Source organism: Ailuropoda melanoleuca, chromosome 8 (genome assembly GCF_002007445.2).
Source record: "Ailuropoda melanoleuca isolate Jingjing chromosome 8, ASM200744v2, whole genome shotgun sequence".
In the NCBI taxonomy this organism is placed as follows: Eukaryota; Metazoa; Chordata; class Mammalia; order Carnivora; family Ursidae; genus Ailuropoda; species Ailuropoda melanoleuca.
In genome coordinates, this window is record NC_048225.1 from 57,117,355 (window position 1) to 57,140,616 (window position 23,262).

General features: G+C 38.4%; 1 protein-coding gene across 1 annotated transcript in view; it reads left to right on the forward strand.

The window, feature by feature from the left end:
- LOC117803376 (olfactory receptor 51T1-like) overlaps window positions 1-22,450 on the forward strand; it is a 255,196-nt gene extending 232,746 nt beyond the window's left edge. Inside the window, exons 2-3 of the mRNA XM_034666457.1 lie at window positions 358-418; window positions 21,446-22,450. Of these exons, the coding sequence (XP_034522348.1) occupies window positions 358-418; window positions 21,446-22,448 (1,064 nt within the window). The 3' untranslated portion in view covers window positions 22,449-22,450. The remainder of the gene's footprint in view (window positions 1-357; window positions 419-21,445) is intronic.
- The last annotated feature ends 812 nt before the right edge of the window (window positions 22,451-23,262 follow it).

The following is a 23,262-nucleotide window of genomic DNA, read 5'->3' on the forward strand; positions in this document are numbered from 1 at the left end:
TCTCTCTTGCCTGCTAGAAGTTAAACTCCCCGAAAGAAAGGAATATTTATATGTCCATCACTTAATAGACCACATATTAAGCATATATTAGTATTTGCTTAAATGAAGGAATAAAATACTATGTGTTAATGTGTTAAATGAAGGAATGAAATAATAAATAAATTAATATGGATGATTGAATGTCATTCTTTTTTTCAGAAGTCTTACAAATCCTCAAACTCCTCCCTGATCTTTTTCCTGTGGGTTTGGGAATCATTAACCAAGGGATAAATCTCTTTTTCTAAATTGGCACGGATGAAAAAGCAACTTAAATGAGGAGCCTTTGAAAGATATCATGGTGTCTTTGTTCTCTCCTAGGTGCCTGTTCTGGGAAAGGAGAAAGAAAAATCTCAAGAACTTGCCATGTGCACGTGACCAGGTAGGCTTCTCTGCTCCTTCTGCCTCCTGTGCTGCTGTGAGTTGAGGAATTGCTGTTTGCGAGACAGCACTATGAAGAAGTTATTTTGCAGATTCTGGTCTCTTACACATAGAGGAATCCTTGAGAGATCGCATAGTCCACTTACAAAGGTTGTGTTACGTGTTGCGAGCAAACTCCAGGCCTCTCTCACAATAAATTACAATGCTCAGATCTAAACCAAACACTTCTTGTCTATCTAACCCTTTAGCTGCTCCTTGAGGAAGGGGCTTCTTTACTTCTTCCCATGTTTAGTGAGAGTCCTTCATGTGTTTGGATCTGCTCATCCCTCATCTCAAGCAATTCTGATGGCTTTCACTTGAAAGAACCAGTTTGCTCATTCCTACTGGATGTTTTTCTTGTAAAGACTTGAAAAATCTTTGATATTCCTTAAGTCTCCAGAGCCCGTGGAAGCACGGCTGTTCTATGGAAATAGTGATTCTTGTTTTCCCAGATTCTTGTCTTTAGTGCTTTTGACTGTTTTTCTTTATCCAAATGTGTTTTACCTCATCTCCTTTTTTCCTCATTCCTATATCTATCCTTCTTTCTCTTTTTCATTCTCTCTAAATGTTCTGTGCCTTCTTTTTCTAGCTACTAATTCATATACTTCCATCCGATCTTCCTTTCATTCTTTCCATGCACTAGTTTCTCCCCTAGAGTATATGTCTTCTTCTGTCCCTAATAACAACATGTACACTTATTTTTTTCCAACTTTTCTTACCTAGGTTCTTGTCATCTGCTCTTATCACTTCCTTAACCAGAATTTCTATGACGATCTAATGAAATAATGTAGAAGGCATGTAAAAATATTTTATTTTTTTACAGGGAAGATTTGATTGTTTTTTAGTTTTTTAAATTTTATTATGTTATGGTAACATCATCATACAGTACATCCTTAGTTTTTGATGTAGTGCTCCACGATTCATTATTCGCATATAACACCCAGTGCTCCATGTAATACATGCCCTCCTTAATACCCATCACTGGGTCATGTAAAAATATTTTAAGATTAATTTATTACCTTTATCAACCTCTGTGCTCCAGTTCAGAATTAATTTGGCTTCTTTCCTTTCCTGAGGTTAGCAAACAGAGCACTTATGAAGACTTCTCAAACCTCTGGTGGTGTCTGGAACCATCACAACCCTATAACAATTTCACAACTCCTCTGAAAACATCCCTGAGGGTGTTTTTAGCCTCCAGGCTATTCCATCATGATTTCCCTAAGGAGTCCAAACCCTTCTTTCATCTGTCAAACTGTCCTTTCTTTTGCCAACAGATCTCAAATTTTTATTCATTTTATTTGCACTCTGTCAGCCAAGTTTGAAGAAGGATTTACTTGTCTCTTACACACACATACACATATTATTTATGTATATATATATAATCCTTGTACATATGTAAGAAATATATTAAATATGTAAATAAATATAAATATGTAAAAAGGTTTGTCTCATGTTGAACCACTAAATAAATTCTAGGATTTCAACAAGCTGTTGGTCCAAGTCTTCTGACTCCAAAACCAGTCTCAGTCTCGATGATGGCATAGTGTTGTGATTTACCCTGAAATAGGGCTGGGGTCTACTGTTGTTTTGGGATGGAGAGAAGGCTTGCCTGGCCTCCACTCAGAAACCTAGAGAACAAAATTCTGTGAATTTGTTGCATTCTTTGATTTCCTGGGCTGTTATTTAAATCTATTAAATATAATTTCTTTCATTTGTTTTAATGAATTTTTCTGTAATGATGCTTTTTCATCATTGAGGTAATTCTCAAAATTATAGAAACAGCTAGTTATTCCATCAATGTGTGCTTTTTTGTGATGAGTCCTTAAATTATCCACAGACCCTATCCACCACCTCTTCATGCCCCTTTGATCTCATTTATCTTCCTTCATAGGCATATTTACATTATAACAGCAGAAAACAAAAGCCAGATATGAATAATTCTCATGATGATGCTTTTATTCCAGGCGCATTAGAGAATGTATCATAGAAGTTTATGTAGTTTTCATTTCTAAACCAATTTCTTTCCCAGTGTGTTTTACAACCTATAGGAAACCACCTATTCAATAAACATTAAGAGCTAGTGCTTTCTAATAAGTGTTTCTGTGTATTTTTACATTAGTTTGGACTATGTTTAGAAATCTATGATTATTTGTATATTTATAGTTTTACATGATCCTACATGTGAGATGTGTATGTATAATTTCTATAGATGAGTTTTTATTCTTTTTAAACTATCTTTAAGCATCTCAAGCCATTAAGGGTAAGGAGTTAAAAGACAAAGTCTTTGCCCTTAAGGGTTTTCAAGTTTGTGCGAGTGCTAAGGCTCCCCAGTCTCTTTGAAGTACTTTTATAAACAGTAATATACACACACAAAGGGCTTGTTGCCAACTTTCTGAGTCTTTTAACTGGTGGCTTGACTCCTCTGAGGACATTATGATTTGCCTCATTCATAGCTATAGAAACTGATGTTGCTTGTAGCCTAACCTCTTCCAGGAAGACTCCCAGATCATCCTAACAATCAGAGTTTCCTAATTATCTGGAGCTTTATTTTATCAAGGATCTACCTTTCCAGATACAAAATGGCAAAGAAAGAATAGAGTCTGTGAAGTCTGATATACCTTGCTTAAAACCAAGCTTAATTTTCAGTTGTTTGATCTAGAGAAAGTCATGAAACCTCCTATTCATTCAACATTTCCTTGTCATCTATTATAAATGACTTCTTCTGGTTAAGTCCGCCTATTCCCTCATCTCCCCATCTGAATTTATAGAGCCCAGGGTGCTAGAAGAAATCATACAACCCCGTCGACTCATACCAAATAGCTCACGTAACTCCTTCTGTGCTTTCGATCATACTTAATGACTCTTCTCCCGCTCCCTTACATCTTACCCAAATCCTTATTCTTTGTTGCTGACTTCATTTCCTACTTCATTAAGAAAATTGAAACAATCAGAAAACAATAGCCAATGCCCTAAGTTACATTTACTCACCTAAGAGAGTCAAATATATGCTGACTTCTCAGTTACCTTATATAAGCTAGATGAAATAGTCACGCTCTTTTCTAAAGCTGATTCTTCCAATTTTGCACTATACTTTTCCCGTGTCTACTCGGGAACACCATTGCAGCAATTTTTCCTTTCTTTCTTTTCTTTCTTTCTTTCTTTTCTTTTCTTTCTTTCTTTCTTTCTTTCTTTCTTTCTTTCTTTCTTTCTTTCTTTCTTTCTTTCTTTCTTTCTTTCTTTTCTCCTTCCTTCCTTCCTTTCTTTTCTTTCTTTCTTCTTTCCTCTTTTTCCTTTTTTTACCTCTCTTCCTTACCGTAAAGTTTTTACCCTCTACTTGATTATTTATATCAGCATCAAACATAATGTCATGTTTTCCATCAGAAAAAGGTGTTTCTGCCATAGCTTCAGGTAAGGACACCATTCTCTCACCATTCACTTTTTTTTTTTGTAAGTAGTTTTATCAGGTCGGATTCAGCTAAAAAACCAACAGCTGTGCTGCCAGAGTGCAGCCTCAACTTGAGCTGGAGGGAAAAGACAACTGAGCCTGTTAGCTAAAATAGGCAAACTTAGTAGGAAATAAACACAATGTTGGCAGTTTCAGTTTGCAGTTAGGGCTCCAGAGAGACATTTAACCGGGAGAACCTGGAAATTGCAGTCATGGAAGGGTGAAATAGCTTTGTATGCAACGCTGGCTTTGTAAGAAACTACAAACATGTTGGCGAAACCCAAGAAAACATGCTAGAAAGTAAAAGTAATTGGGTGTTTGAGAACCAATTGAATAAGTATGCTCCCCAAATAACATGCAGATCAATCAGCAAAGTGTTTCTGGCTTGAGGTGTGTTGGCATGTCACCAAGATGTGCAGACACATGGGCAACTCATAAGAAGGCAGGTTGAAAAATGAAATAAAAATAATCTGAGAAGACACATCAGTGGCTGCACTTAGCAAGAGAGATTTCTTGTGGGAATGTGAGTGTCACAGTTTAAATTCAGACAAGTTACTAAAAATTAACAAAAAGAAAAGAATAAAAACACAGCAACCCTTTGAAAAACAATTAAAACCTAGGGTGGCTGTGCTATAATATTTAAGACATTTAGTTTTCAAAAAAACCCTCTGAGACTTTCAAAGAAATAGGAAAGCTTGAACCATAATCAAGAAAAACAGCAAACAATAGAATCTGACTCCTAAAGGACCCATATGTTGATTTTAGCAGACAAATAATTCAAAGAATCGGTTATAAATGCATTCAAAGAATTAAAGAAAATTATGTTCAAGTAATTAAAGAAAATACAATGGTAAATGATTGAATGAAAAGGAAACTCCATAGAGGAAAGGAAATTACAGGAAAGAAACAAAAGAATTTAAAAAATTATAATAAACTGAAATTTTAAAAGATCAATACATGGACTCAGCAGATTTGAGGAAGTGGAAGAAGGAGTTTGTAAACTTGAAGACAAATAGAGAAGTCTCAAGTTCAAATAGTATAGAGAAAACTATTGAAGAAAAATGACCAGTCTCATATTTGTGGGGTAACATCGACATACCAACATATGTATATTGGTAGGTCCAGAAGAAGAAAGCAAAGTAACAGAATCAATATTTGAAGATACAATGTCAAAAACTTTATGTATTTAACAACAACAAAAAGTCCACATGTCTAAGAAGCTCAAGAAACCTTAATTAGAATAAATACAAAGATACTAACACAGAGAAACGTCATAATCAAACTGCCAAAAGCCCTAGACTGATAATGGCAGAAGAAAATGACTAATCAAGTTATAGGCTAAAAAAACTTGAAATAATTCCTGACTTTTTATCAGGAAAATAACGGAGACTGGGAAGCAGTCGAACAGCCTAGTCAAAGTTTTGGGCGGGGTGGGGGAAGCAGTCAACCATTAAAATGGTACAATAAAAATCTTTACCATGATAGAAGACAATAAAGGAGAAAAGAACGAACCAAAAAAAGACAGAAACATATAAAAAACAAATATCAACATGACAGATAAAATCTAACCAAATCAATAGTCACATTAAACTAGAATTCTTACATATTGTTGATGTGAGTATAAAATGGTTCAGCCACAAACAGTTGGACATTTTCTTCCAAATTAGAGAAGCACCTATCATACTACCCAGTAATTCCTTTTCTAGATATCTGCCCAAACATGTCCCTACAAAGACTATATGCTAATGTTTGTAGCAACATTATTCATAATAGTCAAAAGTGGCAAACAACCCAAATGTATTTCAACTACCAAATGAGTAAATAAATATGTTTTACCCATACAGTGACATACTATTCAGGAAGGAAAAGGAACAAGCCATGAATATATTTAGCAGCATGGATAAAACTCAAAACATTATATTAACTGGGAGAAGCCAGACACAAAAGACAACATATTTTATGATTTCATTTGTATGAAATTTCTAGTAAAGGCAAACTATAAAAATAGCATATCTGTGGTTTCTTGGAGCTGGAGACAGGCCCAGGGCTGACCTCAAACCACCACCAAGGAATCTTTTTATGTAATGGAAGTTTTAAGACTGTTTTTGGGTAATAGTTTCACAATTGTATAAATTTACTAAAACTCTTCAATTTGTACACTTAAAATGGAACAATTCTATGATTTGTAAATTATACTGTAACAAAGCAAGACAAGAGAGCAAATTTTTAAAAAATCGTTAGGAGACTATTGCTCTATTCTACAAGAGGTCATGGTAACTTTGCTGGCATGGTGGAAGCTAAGATGAAGGGGATTTGAAGTATGTGAACTATATTTTGGTTTGGACTCAATAGGCCTTGGTAGCGGATTAAATATAAGGAAGAGATTAAGAAAAGGTCTGGAATTTTGATTTGGGCAACTGGGTGGATTGTGGTATGGTTAGTGTGATTTATTGAAATTACCTAGAAGCAAAGAGGAAGAAGTTTTGTTTTTGTTTTACAGTATTTCACTATGCTAATTTTAAGTTTCCTGTTTGATATCCATATGGAATTATCAAGTAGGAATTGTCTAGAGATAAAGACAGAATTCAGGTCTGAACATATGCTTTTGGGGGTAATTGACATATAGAGATATTAAATCAGTAGAATTTAATAACATCACTCAGTGAGAGTGGGATTAAAGTACAGGGTAAAAGACCAAATAAGAGACACACTAACATTTAGTGATGTAGGAGGAAGATAAACCATCAAAGGATATTGAAGAGTGGAAATTAAAGCAGGAGGAAAACATAATGTCACACACACAAAAAATCAGAAATGAAAGTAACTCAACATGAAGGCAATTTTCCACTGTTTTGAATCCTGCTGAAAAAGAGAGTAAGGTGAGGAATGTTTTCTGGGTTTAGCAATAAGCAGGCCATTGGTGACACCTGCAAAGATGCTTTCAGTGGTGAAGTAAAGAACTCTCGCTAAAGTGAATTGAGGAGAGAATGGGAAGTACATGGAAACAGGACTACAGACCAAAACGCTGAAAGGCTTTACTATGAAGCTGAGGAAGGAATGAGAGTAGTAACTACAAGGAAACATGGATGAACTTTTCTTTTACATTTCTTTCTTTCTTGGTTGCTGGCTTTTTTGCTTGCTTGCTTGCTTTCCTTCCTTCCTCTCTCTCTCTCCCTGTCTCTGTTTCTGTCTCTGTCTCTCTCTCTCTCTTTTAGAGAAAATTATAAAAGTATACTTGCGTTCTGGTATAGCTAGTGAGGTGCCATTGACACGGGACTGAGACAGTCTGTATTTGGATGGCTGTCATCACAGGTTTGCATTAGGGAAAATTTGGTCCTCTGAGATCAAAACAGAGAAGGACAAAATGCCCAGAAGCCGGAGATTATATAGCTGTTGGCCCTCAGGGTATCTCCAGGAAGACTGCTGTTTTGTCTGTAGAGGATCACATCAGAGCGAATTCTGGATTAGAGTGCTGCAGGTTTTAAATCTCTGGCAGTTCTGCTATGGTGGCCAGCATCAGAAATGACTCTCATCTCCTAGACTAGGCTTTGGGTGAGTTGGGGAACAAAATGAGGCCTGGGTAGTGCTTTCTCTGAGGATGCTTTCACAGAATGGAGGGGACTGTAGTTATGGACAATTCATAGAGAAATCTTTAGAGGTCAGGACAGAGAGGTTGCGTGGAGGAGATCAGGTCTGTTAAGCGCAGGGTACTCTTTGGTCTGGACTTTGAATTTGATGGCAGAAGTTGTCCCTGTGGCTAAAAGCTTATCATCTCCTATAGGACTAAATAGAACTTCATCACATAATGTTCTGAGCACCTGGATTTAAGTTTCATTTTTGGGATTTGAGTCAAGTTAATTAACTTCTCTGACTTCTTTTACTCATGCATACTGACAACAGTTCTCTTCTCATAAAGCTTTTAGTCATTACAAGAGATAGTACGTATAAAGAGCTAAAAATAGAGGCTGGAGCATAAATAAGCATTTAATAAATATTAGGGTTTTTATTATTAGAGGACTAAAATAATTGGAAATGCCTGCCCACTATCCTTTGCATTGTTTCTCTACATCCTCATATAAAGTGATTGCTCATGATTTCTGTATATCTACAAAGAGCCTAGAATCTTCAGTTGCAGCAAGAATTTTTTCAGCAAGAATTATTTTTCCATTTCCTTCATGTTTTTCATTAAAATAGAAATAACAATTTGAACTGTACATACAAAGAATTCAGTAATGAGTATGTTATTATTTCTACCAAAGGCTAATTAGAGAATCAAGAGCCTGCAAATTTGTGCCCTCCCCTCAGTCCCGGCTCCAGGCAAATAGCAAATATATTCCTTCCCCAAGTGAAAGACTAGTCCGTGGCTCCTACAGAGGACAAATCCAAGGGGCCAGAGCTGTGCTTCAGCCTGCAGCTCAGACACTTTAAGAAAGAGTGTATTATGCTCAGTCCTGTCCTTCAGAGAACAGCTCTTGCACTTGGCTACCTGGGTGGAAAAGAGCATTGAACTGTAGTTCCACAGTGATAGAAAAGAAAGACTCTTGTTGCCTATGTTCGCCTCCACCTCCATCGCCACATATGCTCCATAAGCCACAGAAGCTCCTGCCCTTTTGCTGTGAGGAAACTTCAGGTTTGATTCTGTCCATGGTCTGTCACTGGCATTGACAGAGACAGAGTTAGGCTGAGTCCAGCTGGGGACACAAGCTGGACATACTGACCTGCCTGTAAAGTATGTCTTCCCTTAACCCCAGGCTCACATTCCACTCCTGGTTCTGCTCTTGTTTTTCATGTGTTCTTTGATAAGGAAAGAAGTTGCTCCTTTGGTCCTCTGATTACCATAGCATGCCTAGTACTTCGTAGGCATTTGACAAATATGAAGCCATTAATCAAAAAATTAATTAAAATGAAAAACCCTTCCTGAGTTCTTTAGATCTTACGGAATCAAGAGATTAGTTTGGGGGTGCCTGGGTAGTTCAATTGAGTAAGGGTCTGACTCATGATTTTTGGCTCAGGTCATGATCTCAAGGTTGTGAGATCAAGCCTCATGTGGGGCTCCACTCTGGGTGTGGAGCCTACTTAAGATTCTCTCTCTCCCTCTGTTCCTCCCCTTGCTCTCTCTCTAAAAAAATTAATAAATAAAAGAGCCTAGTTTGTAATCCTCCTCTCTGCTGGTCGTTGGGATTGAGCTCCTCAGATGGTCAGTGTGGTGTTGATTTGGGGTTCTAGTCCCTCAGAATCAATTATCCTTATTCTTTTCTTCCTCTTACCTGATATTCACTACCTCCTGACTCCTACTAGCATATCATTCTTTCATCTCTGGTTTATCTAGGACCTGCTTCCAATAAATCCTTCACAGTAAGCATTCATAATTAAACGCAGAATCACTGAGCACAGATCCATAGAATTTCCCACCTTGTGCACTGCAACAGCCACTACCTACAAGCCACCAATTTTCAGTGTCAGGCTAAACTGGCTGAGGGATGGAGAGATTTAGGTAATACAGAATTTGATCAAAATATATAACTAATGGGGCACCTGAGTGGCTCAGTCCGTTAAGCGGCTGCCTTTGGCTCAGGTCATGATCTTAGCATCCTGGGACTGAGCCCCACATCGGGCTTCCTGCTCAGCGGGGAGCCTGTTTCTCCCTCTGCCTCTGCCTGCCTCTCTGCCTACTTGTGATCTCTCTCTCTCTGTCAAATAAATAAATAAAATCTTAAAAAATATATATATATGTATAACAAATATATGGGTAGGTAGATAAACTTAGCAATGTATTAATAGATTCCATGGCTTATAAATATCTTGAGAGGCAGTTTTCACAGTTAACCAAACATTACAAAATTTATACATCAGCAGATGAACATTGATTATAGCTACCCTGTATTGAGTGTCGATTCTTTGCCTGGTGCTCGCTCATTTAAATGCTCTATTGATATTTCTAGTGAATGCTTTTAACTATCCCATGGTAGATACTTTTATTTTCATTTTAATTTTAAAGAGGTAAGGAATAAAGCACAGATTATTAAGGAACTTGTTCAAGGTCACAGAGCCAGGATTTAAACCCAGGTGATCTATTTCCAGAGTCTTTAGTTTTAAAGCTATTTTCTTATTCAAATTTCCAGAAAAGAGACAAAGACAGAGAAAAGTATGTAAAGAGACACAGGTTATGCAGTATATACGTAAAAGAGCCACAAATCCAATTGGATCTAAGATTTGTCAAGAGGTTAGCTGGAATGTTGGTATCCTTTAAATCTATAGTCTGCAGGATCAATTTTTCAAATTTCAATAGAACTTTCTGCAATGACGGAAATTTTCTGTGTGTACTACACAATTCAATAGTCACTAGCCATATGAAGTTATTGAACACCTGAAACGTGGCTAGTGCAACTGAGGTACTGATGTTTTAATTTAATTTAAATGTAAATAGCCACAAATATCTAGTGGCTATGATATTGGACGGTATAGAACTAAACTATTGACTTACGGGAAACTTGGAGTAACTCTGTCTGGTCTCTATTCATGGCCAAGCATCCAGAGCTCTCTGTCCCTTGCACTTTGTTTAGTGACTTTTCTCCTTATTGTGATCCAGGCTCCTGTTCCATTTTCTCTAACGTGGGTCCTGAGATGCTCTTCAATAATATATGAATTCACTTAATTTTAATACAGAACATTGCTTGTGTGTGTGTGTGTGTCTTGTGAACATTCTTATTTGGGAGACTCTCCAACAGATTCTCATAAGGGTCATAGCTCAAACAATATTAAGAGCCATGATAGTCCTGTTTTTTCGTTTAATCCTTAACCCTTATCAGTTGTGGCTTGACTGGCCCAAAAAGTGATTAGCTCAGGTGCACATTTGGATATACCTTCCTGAAGATAATAGCAAATAATTGAAATAGAAGAGAGCCATGTGGCACCAAGAGTTTAATATTGATCTCTGTCACTGCAAGTGTTAGGTGTTAATGTATAGAATGGCCCACGGTCTATCTAGGCTTTACTCCGAGTACAAAATATAGATACTGGTGACTCACGGTGGAGTTTACTAGAACAGCCTCACAGAAGTATGGAATGCAAAGAAAGAGAAGTCTGTATGGAGGGACAGGGAAACTTAAGTCCAGTTGAATTTTTAACACCAGGGATATTGACTTCACCAATCTGAAAAATGTTTGGACCTTGTTTTTTGGAATTCTCCACCTGTGGAATTCATTTCATTTCATTCATTTAATTTCTTACCAAAGAAAAAGACAGGTCCTGAGTAAAAGAGACTGAAGGAGAAGAGTTGGAATATTTCTGAAAAGGAGCTAAAGCAATTCTTTTCTGGCTTCTCTGGGTATTATTTTTCTACTTCTTGCATAACAAATCCCACAAACATAGTGGCTTATAATACATATAATTTTTACTTTACAGTTCTGAAAGTCAGAAGTCCAACAAGACCCTTACTGGGCTGAAATCAAGGCATCAGCAAGTCTGCATCCCTTTCTGAAGACTCCAGGGAAAATTCTGTTCCACTGCCTTTCCAGCTTCTAGAGGCCACCCGTATTTCTTGGCTCTCAGTCCCCTTCCTTCATCTTCAGCGGTCGTGCTGTCTTTCTCATGCTGCTATCTCTCTGGTTCTCTGCAGCTGGGGAAATTTCTTCAGTTTTAAGGACTCATATGATTAGATTTGGCCTACCTTGATAATACAGGATAATCTTCTCCTTTTGAGATCCTTAGCTTAAATCACATCTGCAAAATCTCTTTTGCCGTGTAAGCTAACATATTCATAGTTTTCAAGAATTAGGATGTGAACATCCTTGGAGGACTTTATTCTGCCTGCCATAATGGGTCCTTCTAAAGTTTTTTTTGGCAGCCAGAGTAACTTCTCCCTCCATCACCTGCTGCAAGCTCAGGTCCTTTTAGTACCCACACACTCCCAGGAATGCAGAAGGTTAGAGCTTTACAGTTCTAAAAGAGTATCTTTCTTCCTCTGTCCCACATCATGCAGGTGGAAAAATTGAGTCCCAACGAGCATGATGTCTAAATCACCACAATTTAAGATCACAGTCAAGATACAGACACATACACACATCTGCATATCTGTGTTTAAGAGCAACATTTATGTCACATTTTTGCTTGCTAACATTTCCTTTCTGGTTATTGGCATCAGTGTTCATTACCCACATAAATGTACAACATAAAATTTTCCTTAGCAGTGAAGCAATTCAGCTAACTCCTTGATGTTTCTGGATGAATTATATCCCCACTGGGTGCAGGTGTTGATTGAAGTTTTTCTTTTTTCTTTCTCCTAAGTGTATTTTAGCATGTGATGGTCACTGATTTATTGCCTCATGGGGTAGGACAATCAGTTTCTCTATCAGATTGTGAATATAAATGTATTAGAATAATATTTAAGTCACTCCATCTTATGGCTACTATCTCAATACTTACAGCCACTGCTTCTAACTGAAGCTGTTTGACTTAATGAATTCTTCTCTTTTTGCCCGGTCAGACCTTCATTCCACTATGTCACCATTCAACCAAACTACTGATAGCCACCAGACCTTCACCTTGACTGGGATTCCAGGAATGCCAGAGAAAGACTTATGGATGGCCTTGCCCCTCTGCCTTCTTTACAGTACCATGTTCTTAGGTAATGTCATAATCCTTGTTGTCATCAAGGTTGAGCAAAGTCTCCATGAACCTATGTATTATTTTCTGGCTATGCTAGCTGCCACTGACCTCAGCCTTTCACTTTCTTCCATGCCCACCATGATTAGTGTTCACTGGTTCAACTGGCACTCAATAACCCTTGATGCCTGCATCACTCAGATGTTCTTTATCCATACCTTTGGGGGAGTGGAATCAGGTGTTCTGGTTGCCATGGCCTTTGATCACTTTGTAGCTATTCGCTTCCCTTTGCACTATGCTACCATTCTCACTCATGGAGTCATCGGCAAGATTGGAGCAATAGTCCTGCTACGAAGTGTGGGTGCAGTGCTCCCTGTACCTTTTCTCATCAAAAGGCTACCTTTCTGCCACTCCAATATCCTTTCCCATGCATACTGCCTCCATCAGGATGCCATGAGGCTTGCCTGCGCTGACACCCGTGTCAATAGCATCTATGGCCTGCTGGCTGTGATCTTCATCATTGTACTGGATGCCTTGATCCTTTAGATTTCTTACTTTCTAATCCTTCAGGCAGTACTGGGCATTGCTTCCCAAGAACAGAGACTCAAGGCTCTCAACACCTGCTTCTCTCATGTCTGTGCAGTATTGCTCTTCTATGTGCCTCTCATTGGCATGACTCTGATTCACCACTTTGGGAAGCACTTGTCACCAATAGTACACACTCTTATGGCCAATGTCTACCTGCTACTCCCACCTGTGCTCAATCCTGTTGTATACAGTGTTAGGACCAAGCAGATCCGGCAGAGGATTGTCCGAGTGTTCTGTGGGGACAGGATTGGCCCTTAATGGCATCTATGTGTTCTGTGCAGATGCAATCAAGTGACGGAAGAGTATCAAATTGGACAGTATCTGTTGGACAGTAGCACTGTCCAATAGAATTTCCTGAAGTGATGGAAATGTTCTAAATCTCTGTTGTTTAATGCAATAACCACTAGCCACACATAACTATTGAACACTTTAAACTTTGATAGTACAGACAAGGAACTGAATATTTAAGTTTTACTTTATTTTAATTGATTGAAATATAAATTTAAATAGTCACATGTAGCTAAAAGCTACTATATTGAATAGTATAAATCTAATGGGTTATAATATGCCTTTGCATAATGATTTTGATGAAAGCAATAATCAATCTTAGGTGGCTTGATAGATATGAATTCTCCTTAAAATGGTATATAACAGCTTATCAACATTTTTTTTTGTTTTATTTCTTTCAGTTATCTCTACACCCTTGTGGGGCTTAAAGTCATGACCCCAAGATCAAGAGTCACACGCTCTTGCAACTGAGCCAGCTAGGCACCCCACAGCTTATCAGTGTTTATATACAATAAAATTCAGTCTTTTTAGTATATGGTTCTAATCAACTTTAGACAAATGCATAGAATCAGGTAACCACCAGTGACATCAAGATATAGAAAAACTATATCACTGTTCAAAATTCCCTCATGTTACCCCTTTGCATCCATACCCAATCCCTGACAAGCACTCATTTGTTCTCCACGCCTATGAGTCTCTTTTTTGAGTGTCATGGACCCTGCACTGTGTAGTCTCCCGTGTCTGGCTCCTTAGCATGATACGGGTGGGATTCATTCACACTGTGGTGTGTATTGGTAGTTTATTCCTTTTTATTGCTGAGCACTATTTGATTGTGTGTCATTAACAATTTTTTCAAGAAAAATCCCCAGGTTGTTTTTGCTCCATTATAGTCACTCTGGGATTCAATGCTGAACATAGGACATTTTGGTTCTTTTACATTTTGTGTTTATTTATATGTTCTTTGAGTATTTTTTATAAAAATAAAGTGTGTATGTGCAATAGCCTGGAAGCAAGAGAGAAAAAGTTTAAAAAGAAAGTGGTGGATAAAGTATGAGAGCAAGGTGCACTCAATAAGCTGGAAGAATAGGAACCCCTGCATATATGTTAGATTTTAATTTCAACTTCATTTTTGTCCAAAAAGCTTTTCTGACATGCCTTTTGTACTTATGTTCCAGTTTCTCATGCTGTACCATAAGTTACTTATAGTATATCTTCCCTGCTAGTCTATACACTTTTTAAGAACAGGGACCCTTTTAACTTTATTTTGGTCTTTCCCAAGTACTTAATGTAGTTCAGAACATATGATGGACACTCAATATATATATTTTTTGAATAACAAATGAGTGAAAACTGTACTTGATCAAGCTTGATTTCATGCTTCCAAATTTCTTTGTTTCATTTAATATTAGTAAGTTTCATTTGAAATTTCCAGAGTCATTCATTTTTGCTGCTGGGAACCAGTAGAGAGGGATGGTATTTACATGTAAATATGAACATTACTTACTGTATAACTTTATGGAGTTACTTAATCTTTTCAGATATTCGTTGGGATAGATATCTTCCTCAGTGTGCCCAATAAAGATATAAGAGTATGGACCGGAAAATGTTTCAAGGAGAATTAAAAAGTCAGGGATTATTATATATGGTGGGAATTATTAATTCACGGCCTACTATGGAGAGGTAGATTCTGTTCAAAGAGGCTTAAACCAAACGTGGGNTGGGCATGCAGTTGGGAAGCAAGCAATCTGTAGAATGGATAGATTGAGGACCGTGTATTACAACCATATTTTCTGAAGGTATAGTGGAAGGAGTTGACCATAGGAGGCAATATAGCACAGAGTAAGAACTTTAGAGTAGGACAGACATGGACTTGAATGCCAACTCTGTAACTTGCTGACTTTTAGATGGGTAAAGTTATTCAAAATCTCTGAGTTTCAATTTTCTCATCTATGAAACAGTGGAGAATAATACTTAACCCGTAAACTTGATAATGAATAAATACAACAATGTGTTTAAAGGGCATAGTGCAATTTTTAGCATGTATCATGACTTCATCAAGTGCTAGTTTAATTATGCTTAGAAGGGTAGGTGGGCTGCAAATGTGACTCATGGAATAGGTTGGCTTCTTAGGAGGGGCTCCTGGGTAAGAGGAGAGACATGGGACTGGCCAGGGCACAATGAGACCTGTTAGGAATAGTATATATTGGAGGACTTGTGTGCACTCTTCTGATCCTGCTCTGACATTCAGGGAGCCTCCCTGGCTGAGACTCTGTAGCCCAAGGCAGGGTGAAGAGGAATGGTTGTAGTTATTGGACCAAAGCAGGCAGTTTGGGAAGATACCCATTACTGTCAGGCCCCAGGGCCAGGACTGTGTTTACAGCTCCTGATGTATGGAGCTTGCCTGGGCCTGGGATCAGGGTTTGAGGCTGTCAGGGAGATGCATCTGAGCTGTTATAGAGGAACATATTCTTATGGGTCCCATAATTCTTGCTCCACACAGTACACTCACTAATAAAGATAGCTCCCTGTTGCCTGGTGACTCCACTAATTTTTCTATAAAACCCCCACTCTTGGGAGCAGATTTAGTCCTTGCTCAGTGATGGGACTGAAGAGAAGTTGGTGGTGTTTTCTGCTGATGTGAACAGGTAAGAAGCGTGTGTAAATGGAAAGGGATGGGAGGCAAAGGNTGTGTGTAAATGGAAAGGGATGGGAGGCAAAGGGATTAAGGAGTGAGAAATGCTAGGAGAAAGAGGGAAGAGCAATGAATGATGGAAGCTAATGGATAGATTGAGGACCGTGTATTACAACCATATTTTCTGAAGGTATAGTGGAAGCAGTTGACCATAGGAGGCAATATAGCACAGAGTAAGAACTTTGGAGTAGGACAGACATGGACTTGAATGCCAACTCTGTAACTTGCTGACTTTTAGATGGGTAAAGTTATTCAAAACCTCTGAGTTTCAATTTTCTCATCTATGAAGCAGTGGAGAATAATACTTAACCCGTAAACTTGATAATGAATAAATATAACAATGTGTTTAAAGGGTATAGTGCAATTTTTAGCATGTATCATGACTTCATCAAGTGCTAGCTTAATTATGCTTAGAAGGGTAGGTGGGCTGCAAATGTGACTCATGGAATAGGTTGGCTTCTTAGGAGGGGCTCCTGGGTAAGAGGAGAGACATGGGACTGGCCAGGGCACAATGAGACCTGTTAGGAATAGTATATATTGGAGGACTTGTGTGCACTCTTCTGATCCTGCTCTGACATTCAGGGAGCCTCCCTGGCTGAGACTCTGTAGCCCAAGGCAGGGTGAAGAGGAATGGTTGTAGTTATCGGACCAAAGCAGGCAGTTTGGGAAGATACCCATTACTGTCAGCCCCCAGGGCCAGGACTGTGTTTACAGCTCCTGATGTATGGAACTTGCCTGGGCCTGGAAGCAGGGTTTGAGGCTGTCAGGGAGATGCGTCTGAGCTGTTATAGAGGAACGTATTCTTATGGGTCCCATAATTCTTGCTCCACACGGTACACTCACTAATAAAGATAGCTCCCTGTTGCCTGGTGACTCCACTAATTTTTCTATAAAACCCCCACTCTTGGGAGCAGATTTAGTCCTTGCTCAGTGATGGGACTGAAGAGAAGTTGGTGGTGTTTTCTGCTGATGTGAACAGGTAAGAAGCGTGTGTAAATGGAAAGGGATGGGAGGCAAAGGGATTAAGGAGTGAGAAATGCTAGGAGAAAGAGAGAAGAGCAATGAATGATGGAAGCTACATGTCAGCTCGGGTGAAGAAATGGAGGGGTGTGATGGAGCCTGGATAAAACTGAGATAGGGAAACAGAAGGATAAAGAGAAAAGGAGATAAGACTCAGAACTCTCTTCCTGTGGACAAGATTGTTCGGCCATCAGTAAATCTTACTAATTGAAGCTTCCTATTATTCCAGATCCTACTTTAGTAGCTAGCATTGAGAGAAGAAAAACAAGAATGCCCAAACTTTTGAGGAACTCACCTTCCAGGCAGATAAAGAAGATTACACCTGCTTATATAAATGACTAACTAATGTCAGCCATGCCTCAATATGAAGAATCAAATGAAAGGTCTAAGCACGAAGTGATGAAGAGAAGCAGAGGCAAAGTTTCAGGTTAATGTAGGCTGAGGCTGTCAGGGCAGGTTCCAGATTGTGAAGAGAATAGATTTCAGTGTTAAGAAATGACCAGAAGGNGATTTCAGTGTTGAGAAATGACCAGAAGCTTTGGGATTGGTAGATAACATGGATTGATTTTTACCATTATTGATGCCTGAAAGCAGAGATATTGACCTGTGGATCACTAAATTATTGAGTTGGGTGGATCTTACCCAAGTCATTTAATCTAGGCTTTTGTATATGAATTGGTAGACATTACCTTCTGGCCAGTCATATGGAGAAATGAAAATAGAAAGCACTAGCTTGTTCTTCTGGTTAGTGGACAGGGCATAAAAAACCTTGGTGAACTGAGGCAGTGAATTTTATCCTACAACTTGTTCTGGAGTATATGAGCTCACTGAACCAGAGAGGAATCCCTCTGCTCCTTCTCCTGTCCACATATCTACATTCCATAGGAAATACGTTCTCCAGCAGCAAAATGAGCCACTGTCTCCTCTCCTTCTACCCCCTCACATCATCCAATGTCATCTTTTTGTCCTTTATGAGATACGATTCAAAGAACAGAAGATAACTGGGTACCTGCTTTGTGGTCACCTTATCTCTAGATTACTCTTCCATTCCAAAACTCCTCTCTACATACACCAGAACATAGAGATACACACAATATAAACATATAAACGTTCACACACATTTCTAAACACACATGGATGCCACAAATATTCTTCTTTAAAGAAGCCGTGAGGACATTGTTTTCTCTTTTTTTCTCATCTCTATTTCTCCTCTAAATCATATATACATATATGTATGTATTATTAAATACATATATATACAACAGAGTATAAACAATTCTTATATTTTAAAAGACAGAAATCACATTGTCCAACTATTCAACTTCTCTCATAAGCTCAGCTTCTCTAAATGGTTTATGGTTTAATGAAAAATAATAGACCTTAGAGTTAATAGATCTGGTTTTGAATTTTGAATCTGTATCTGTTTTACGTTTGATCTATTGTTTTATCTTGCTAGGCCAATTTCCTTTCTTTAAAATAGGAGAAAAACATCTATATCCATTTTTCCTGAGATTATATAAAATTATATATAAGATGGCTGGTAAATGCTGACGTATACAAAGGATCTTAATTCATCTNAACATCTATATCCATTTTTCCTGGGATTATATAAAATTATATATAAGATGGCTGGTAAATGCTGACGTATACAGAGGATATTAATTCATCTCCTTTCTTCTTAACCTACCCTTCTTCTTCCAATCAGTGAGAGGCTATTACTCTCCTTAGTCTCCCTGGTGGCTAGGGAAATGATTTCCCTCAGGCTTCTCCTTCCCTCAAAACTTCCAGGCTCAATATATATTTCTCTCACCTATTCTTTATCCATATCCCTATCATCTGTCATTTATTTATCCACCCATCAATATATCTAATGTAAATTAGATTATTTGAGTTTTTATCATGTACCAATCACTAAGCTTATCTCTAGAGAAAATACAAAGATGAACACATATGTTTTATACTACCAGAGAGCCAGCATTCTAGAGGGAGAAAGAAATGTGATCAAGCAATAGAATTTGAGTGCTATATTAAAAAAATATATGTAAAGTACTATTGAAGGAGAGTTGATAGATTGATTTGGTGTTGCAGAGAGATTCTTGGATGGTTATCACAGAGGAGATTCACTCTTTTTTAGAAAAAAATTTAACAGTGGCTTTATTAGGTGAATGATTGAAAACATTCAACATTAAATTCAATTTACTTCACATTAATGTTTGCAAATACATTATTAGCAATTCTTAAATATTTCAAATCAACCAACCTAAGGACAGAAGGCCTGCTTATAAGTCTTCTGAAGTGATGTGAAGACTGAAAGGAGCCTAGGACTTGAGTCCAGGTCTCTAACCACCCTTGCCATGGGTCACACTTATGATATTTCTGGCAGGATCAGGAAGGGGTCAGCACCTCTCAACCTTGAAGTACCCTTATATGAGTTCACCAGTGATGACATAATGGTTGTTGATTAGAGATTCACTCTTAATATCTGTGTTCATCAGGTTGAGGAGAAGAAGAATGAAACAGAAATCTCAACAGCCTTCTGTTTTCCTGTCTGGCTAGTCTCCCCTTATGTCCCCATGTGGTAATAGCCCTTCATTAATATTTTGCATTGGCTTCTCACACTCTTTATTCCACAGAGTTGAGGGAGTTTTGAATGCAGATACTGTTCTTTATTCATTTCTGTTTCCCTGGCCATCAGGAGTAACTGACATTAAAATAATCAGAGTCTAAATGGCTGACATAACTCAGAATGTTTGTAATACATATTTCATTTGGTGTTAGTTTTCCTGATTCTTAGTGTTTTTTCCAACCATGTATAACATAATAATATTAAATATTATAGCAGAAAGCAATTAGTCTTTTTTTTCCCCCTTTGGAGTAACAAGTGGTCCTTTCTATCACCATCTTCGGTAGCCTTGAGAGGGGGAGAAAATAACCAACAATCCCTTATATTTATATTTATATAGCAACTTATAGGGCCTAGTACTAGCAAATTCCTTTCATCCACTCCTATACAAGATAGAAAACCCACACACTGAAAAATAAGAATACTTATGGCTGGCCATATCCACACAACACATGGGCTGAGTATATCATTCCTTGCTAGCTCTTCATTGATGATTAAATGCCATATCATACAGATTTTAAAATCAGCGATGATGACACCAGCACTCAGTGAACAAGTCCTAAATAGAATTGCAATGGTCATCTTAAATATAGATTCCAGACTCTGCCTCCTTTATAACAATATCTCTCTTTTCTATGCAGCTGCCAATCTATGCACTTTCTCACTCAGTGAACTACTTGATGTTCCAATATGTGATGTCACCTCAGCCTTCCATGTCCTGGAGTGATTCCCTTTTAGTTATTAGTCCCTACTTCCATCCCACCCATGCTTTTTAAAAAGTCATTCATCACATATTGCTGAGTGCTTCCCATGAATTTCATATGGGAGTTTTGTCTAGGCTTACCTACTTTCCCTAGATTAGGATGCCCGAAATCATGTATTCTCGAATACTGTTTGGAATTTTTCACAGAATTCATTAGAGCAGTCTACTCACAGTGAGTTGGTCCAAAGTCACATGCTAAATATCCATGGAAAGGAGTAGAAACAAGTATCCCAAGATGTAAGATGAAGAAAAGAAGATCTAGACCTAGTTATTTCAGTAGACCTGGAAAAGTACACAGAGAAACAGAATTAGAAAACAAGATAAATTCAAGTCCCATACACATGTGGAGTGGGGAAGGGAGAAATTATAGGGACTATTCCACTATAGGAAAAGGAGCAAAGAAACTCTGATACCAAAAGGAGACTTCTAATAGAGTCTATTAGGAGGGTGTAGTTGATGATAGAGGTACAAGAATACCTCTGGATACAATATCCCAGGCCTGCTTCTAGCAAGGACATTATGGAGTATGCTATCATACATGCCCAGTGGCTCTCGTGTGCTTGTCCATTGTTTCTTAAGCAATTTATACAGCTTGGAGACTTAATGCAAAGACCCATCAGTTGTAATTGTGGTTGTTGTTGTTTTGTTGGTGTGTCTGCATGTGTATGACATAAGCCTATATGCATTTCCTACTTCAAGCCGCAGGACTAGTCTGGGCAGTAGGGTGGGGATGAGCCTAAAGAGATTGATGGTTGTAGTTGGGAGAGGGTAGAGGAAGAAAAATGGGGCCAGGTTCTGACAAGAAAAATTCAAGATATTGTGGAGTTATGCGCTAGGTACCATAACTGGACTGGGAGCTTTGAATCTAGAGAAACCACTGTGTAATTTGGGAAGAGTTTATAAAAGAGTTAGAGCTTGACAAAAGGATCAATATGACAAACATTGTCCTTGTGTCTCTCATTTCAGGATGTGTTCTCAATCCACCATGGTAATTTTCAATAACACCACATCATCTTCGCCAAACTTCCTACTCACTGCATTTCCTGGGTTGGAACTTGCTCACGTCTGGATCTCCATCCCTGTCTGCTGTCTCTACATCGTTGCCCTCTTGGGAAACAGCATGATTCTGTTTGTCATCATCGTTGAGAGGAGTCTCCACAAGCCCATGTACTATTTCCTCTCCATGCTGTCAACTGTTGATCTATGTCTGACCATCTCAACCCTTCCCACTGTACTTGGGGTTCTCTGGTTTCATGCCCGGGAGATTAGCTTGAAAGCTTGCCTCATTCAAATGTTCTTTGTGCATGGCTTCTCCTTCCTGGAGTCCTCAGTGCTGGTAGCCATGGCCTTTGACCGCTTTATGGCTATCTGTAACCCACTGAAGTATGCCATTGTCTTCACAGACATGATAATCTTGGTGATTGGACTGGTCATCTGCCTGCGGCAAGTTATTTTCATCTTTCCCATGGTTCTAGCCTTGAAGAGTGTATCTTTCCATTCAGGCAAAGAGCTTTCCCACCCATTTTGCTACCATCCAGATATGATCAAATACACATATTCCAACCCCTGGATCAGCAATTTTTTGGGCATGTTTCTTCAGCTCTACCTGACTGGCACTGACTTACTGTTCATTCTTTTCTCCTACATTCTGATTCTCCGAACCGTCTTGAGCATCGTGGCCCGTAAGAAGCAGCAAAAAGCTCTGAGCACTTGTGTCTGTCACATCTGTGCTGTCACTGTTTTCTATGTGCCAATGATCAGCCTGTCCTTTACACACCGCCTTCTCAGCTCCACCCCAAGAGTGGTCTGTAGCATTCTGGCCAATGTTTACTTGCTCTTACCTCCTGTACTGAACCCTATCATTTACAGCTTGAAGACCAAGACGATCCGCCGGGCTATGCTCCGGCTGCTCCAATTTAAGGGCTCAGGGGGCCCCACTGTGAGGGGTCGTAGAGGACGGTGGGATTGAAGGGGAGATAAATTATGTTTAAGCAGGAAATGGATTTGGGTCTGTGCCATCCTCAGACATTTTGGTCACTAAGGCAATTTCAACTAAACCATTGGAGCTGAAAGAGGAGAATACTCTTCCCCTAAACTTACTGAAGAGTTAAAACAAAACAACAAAAACACAACACTACAGTTCAAAACCAAATTAATTGTGTTTGCCCCTCAATCATTTAAAACAATTACAAGGAACTCCTGTGCACATTAAAAACACAATAAGATAATTTTATTCTAGTTGAACGTTTTAATTATCTGCTTAAAAATGATAATTCTTAGACCAAAAATAAATGACTATAATTTTATGTCTACATATAGATGACCAAAAATCATTTATTTCTGTGGTCAAATTTCCCAAGGGGCATCACAGATGTTTCCTTGACCTGGTAAATGAAAGAGTTACCTGTGTGCAAGGACGTGCACATTGCAATTTGTAATTTAAACCTCTAGGGAATTCTTGCACACTGGTTTCAGTTCCTAAAGTCACCTCTAGGGAGCCCCATCTCCCTCCAGATGCACTCCCTGAACTTCTATCTTTTCCTGACTCCTCTTTCTCCTTTGCAAAAGTAGAAGCTGTCACAGAACTAATGGCTACTTGTTATACCTCCAGTGAGTCCAATATCTAAAGTTACGTATTGACTTTCGTGATTTTTCCCGTTGTCTAGATATTCTAATTACAGTTCTGATTCTGTTTCCATAGCCCTTCTTCCATGTTGTCTCTGCCTGAGGACAGTGCCTTTTTTTCTCTTGTTTTACCCTTGTTTCTTGGGTAGTTATTTTTT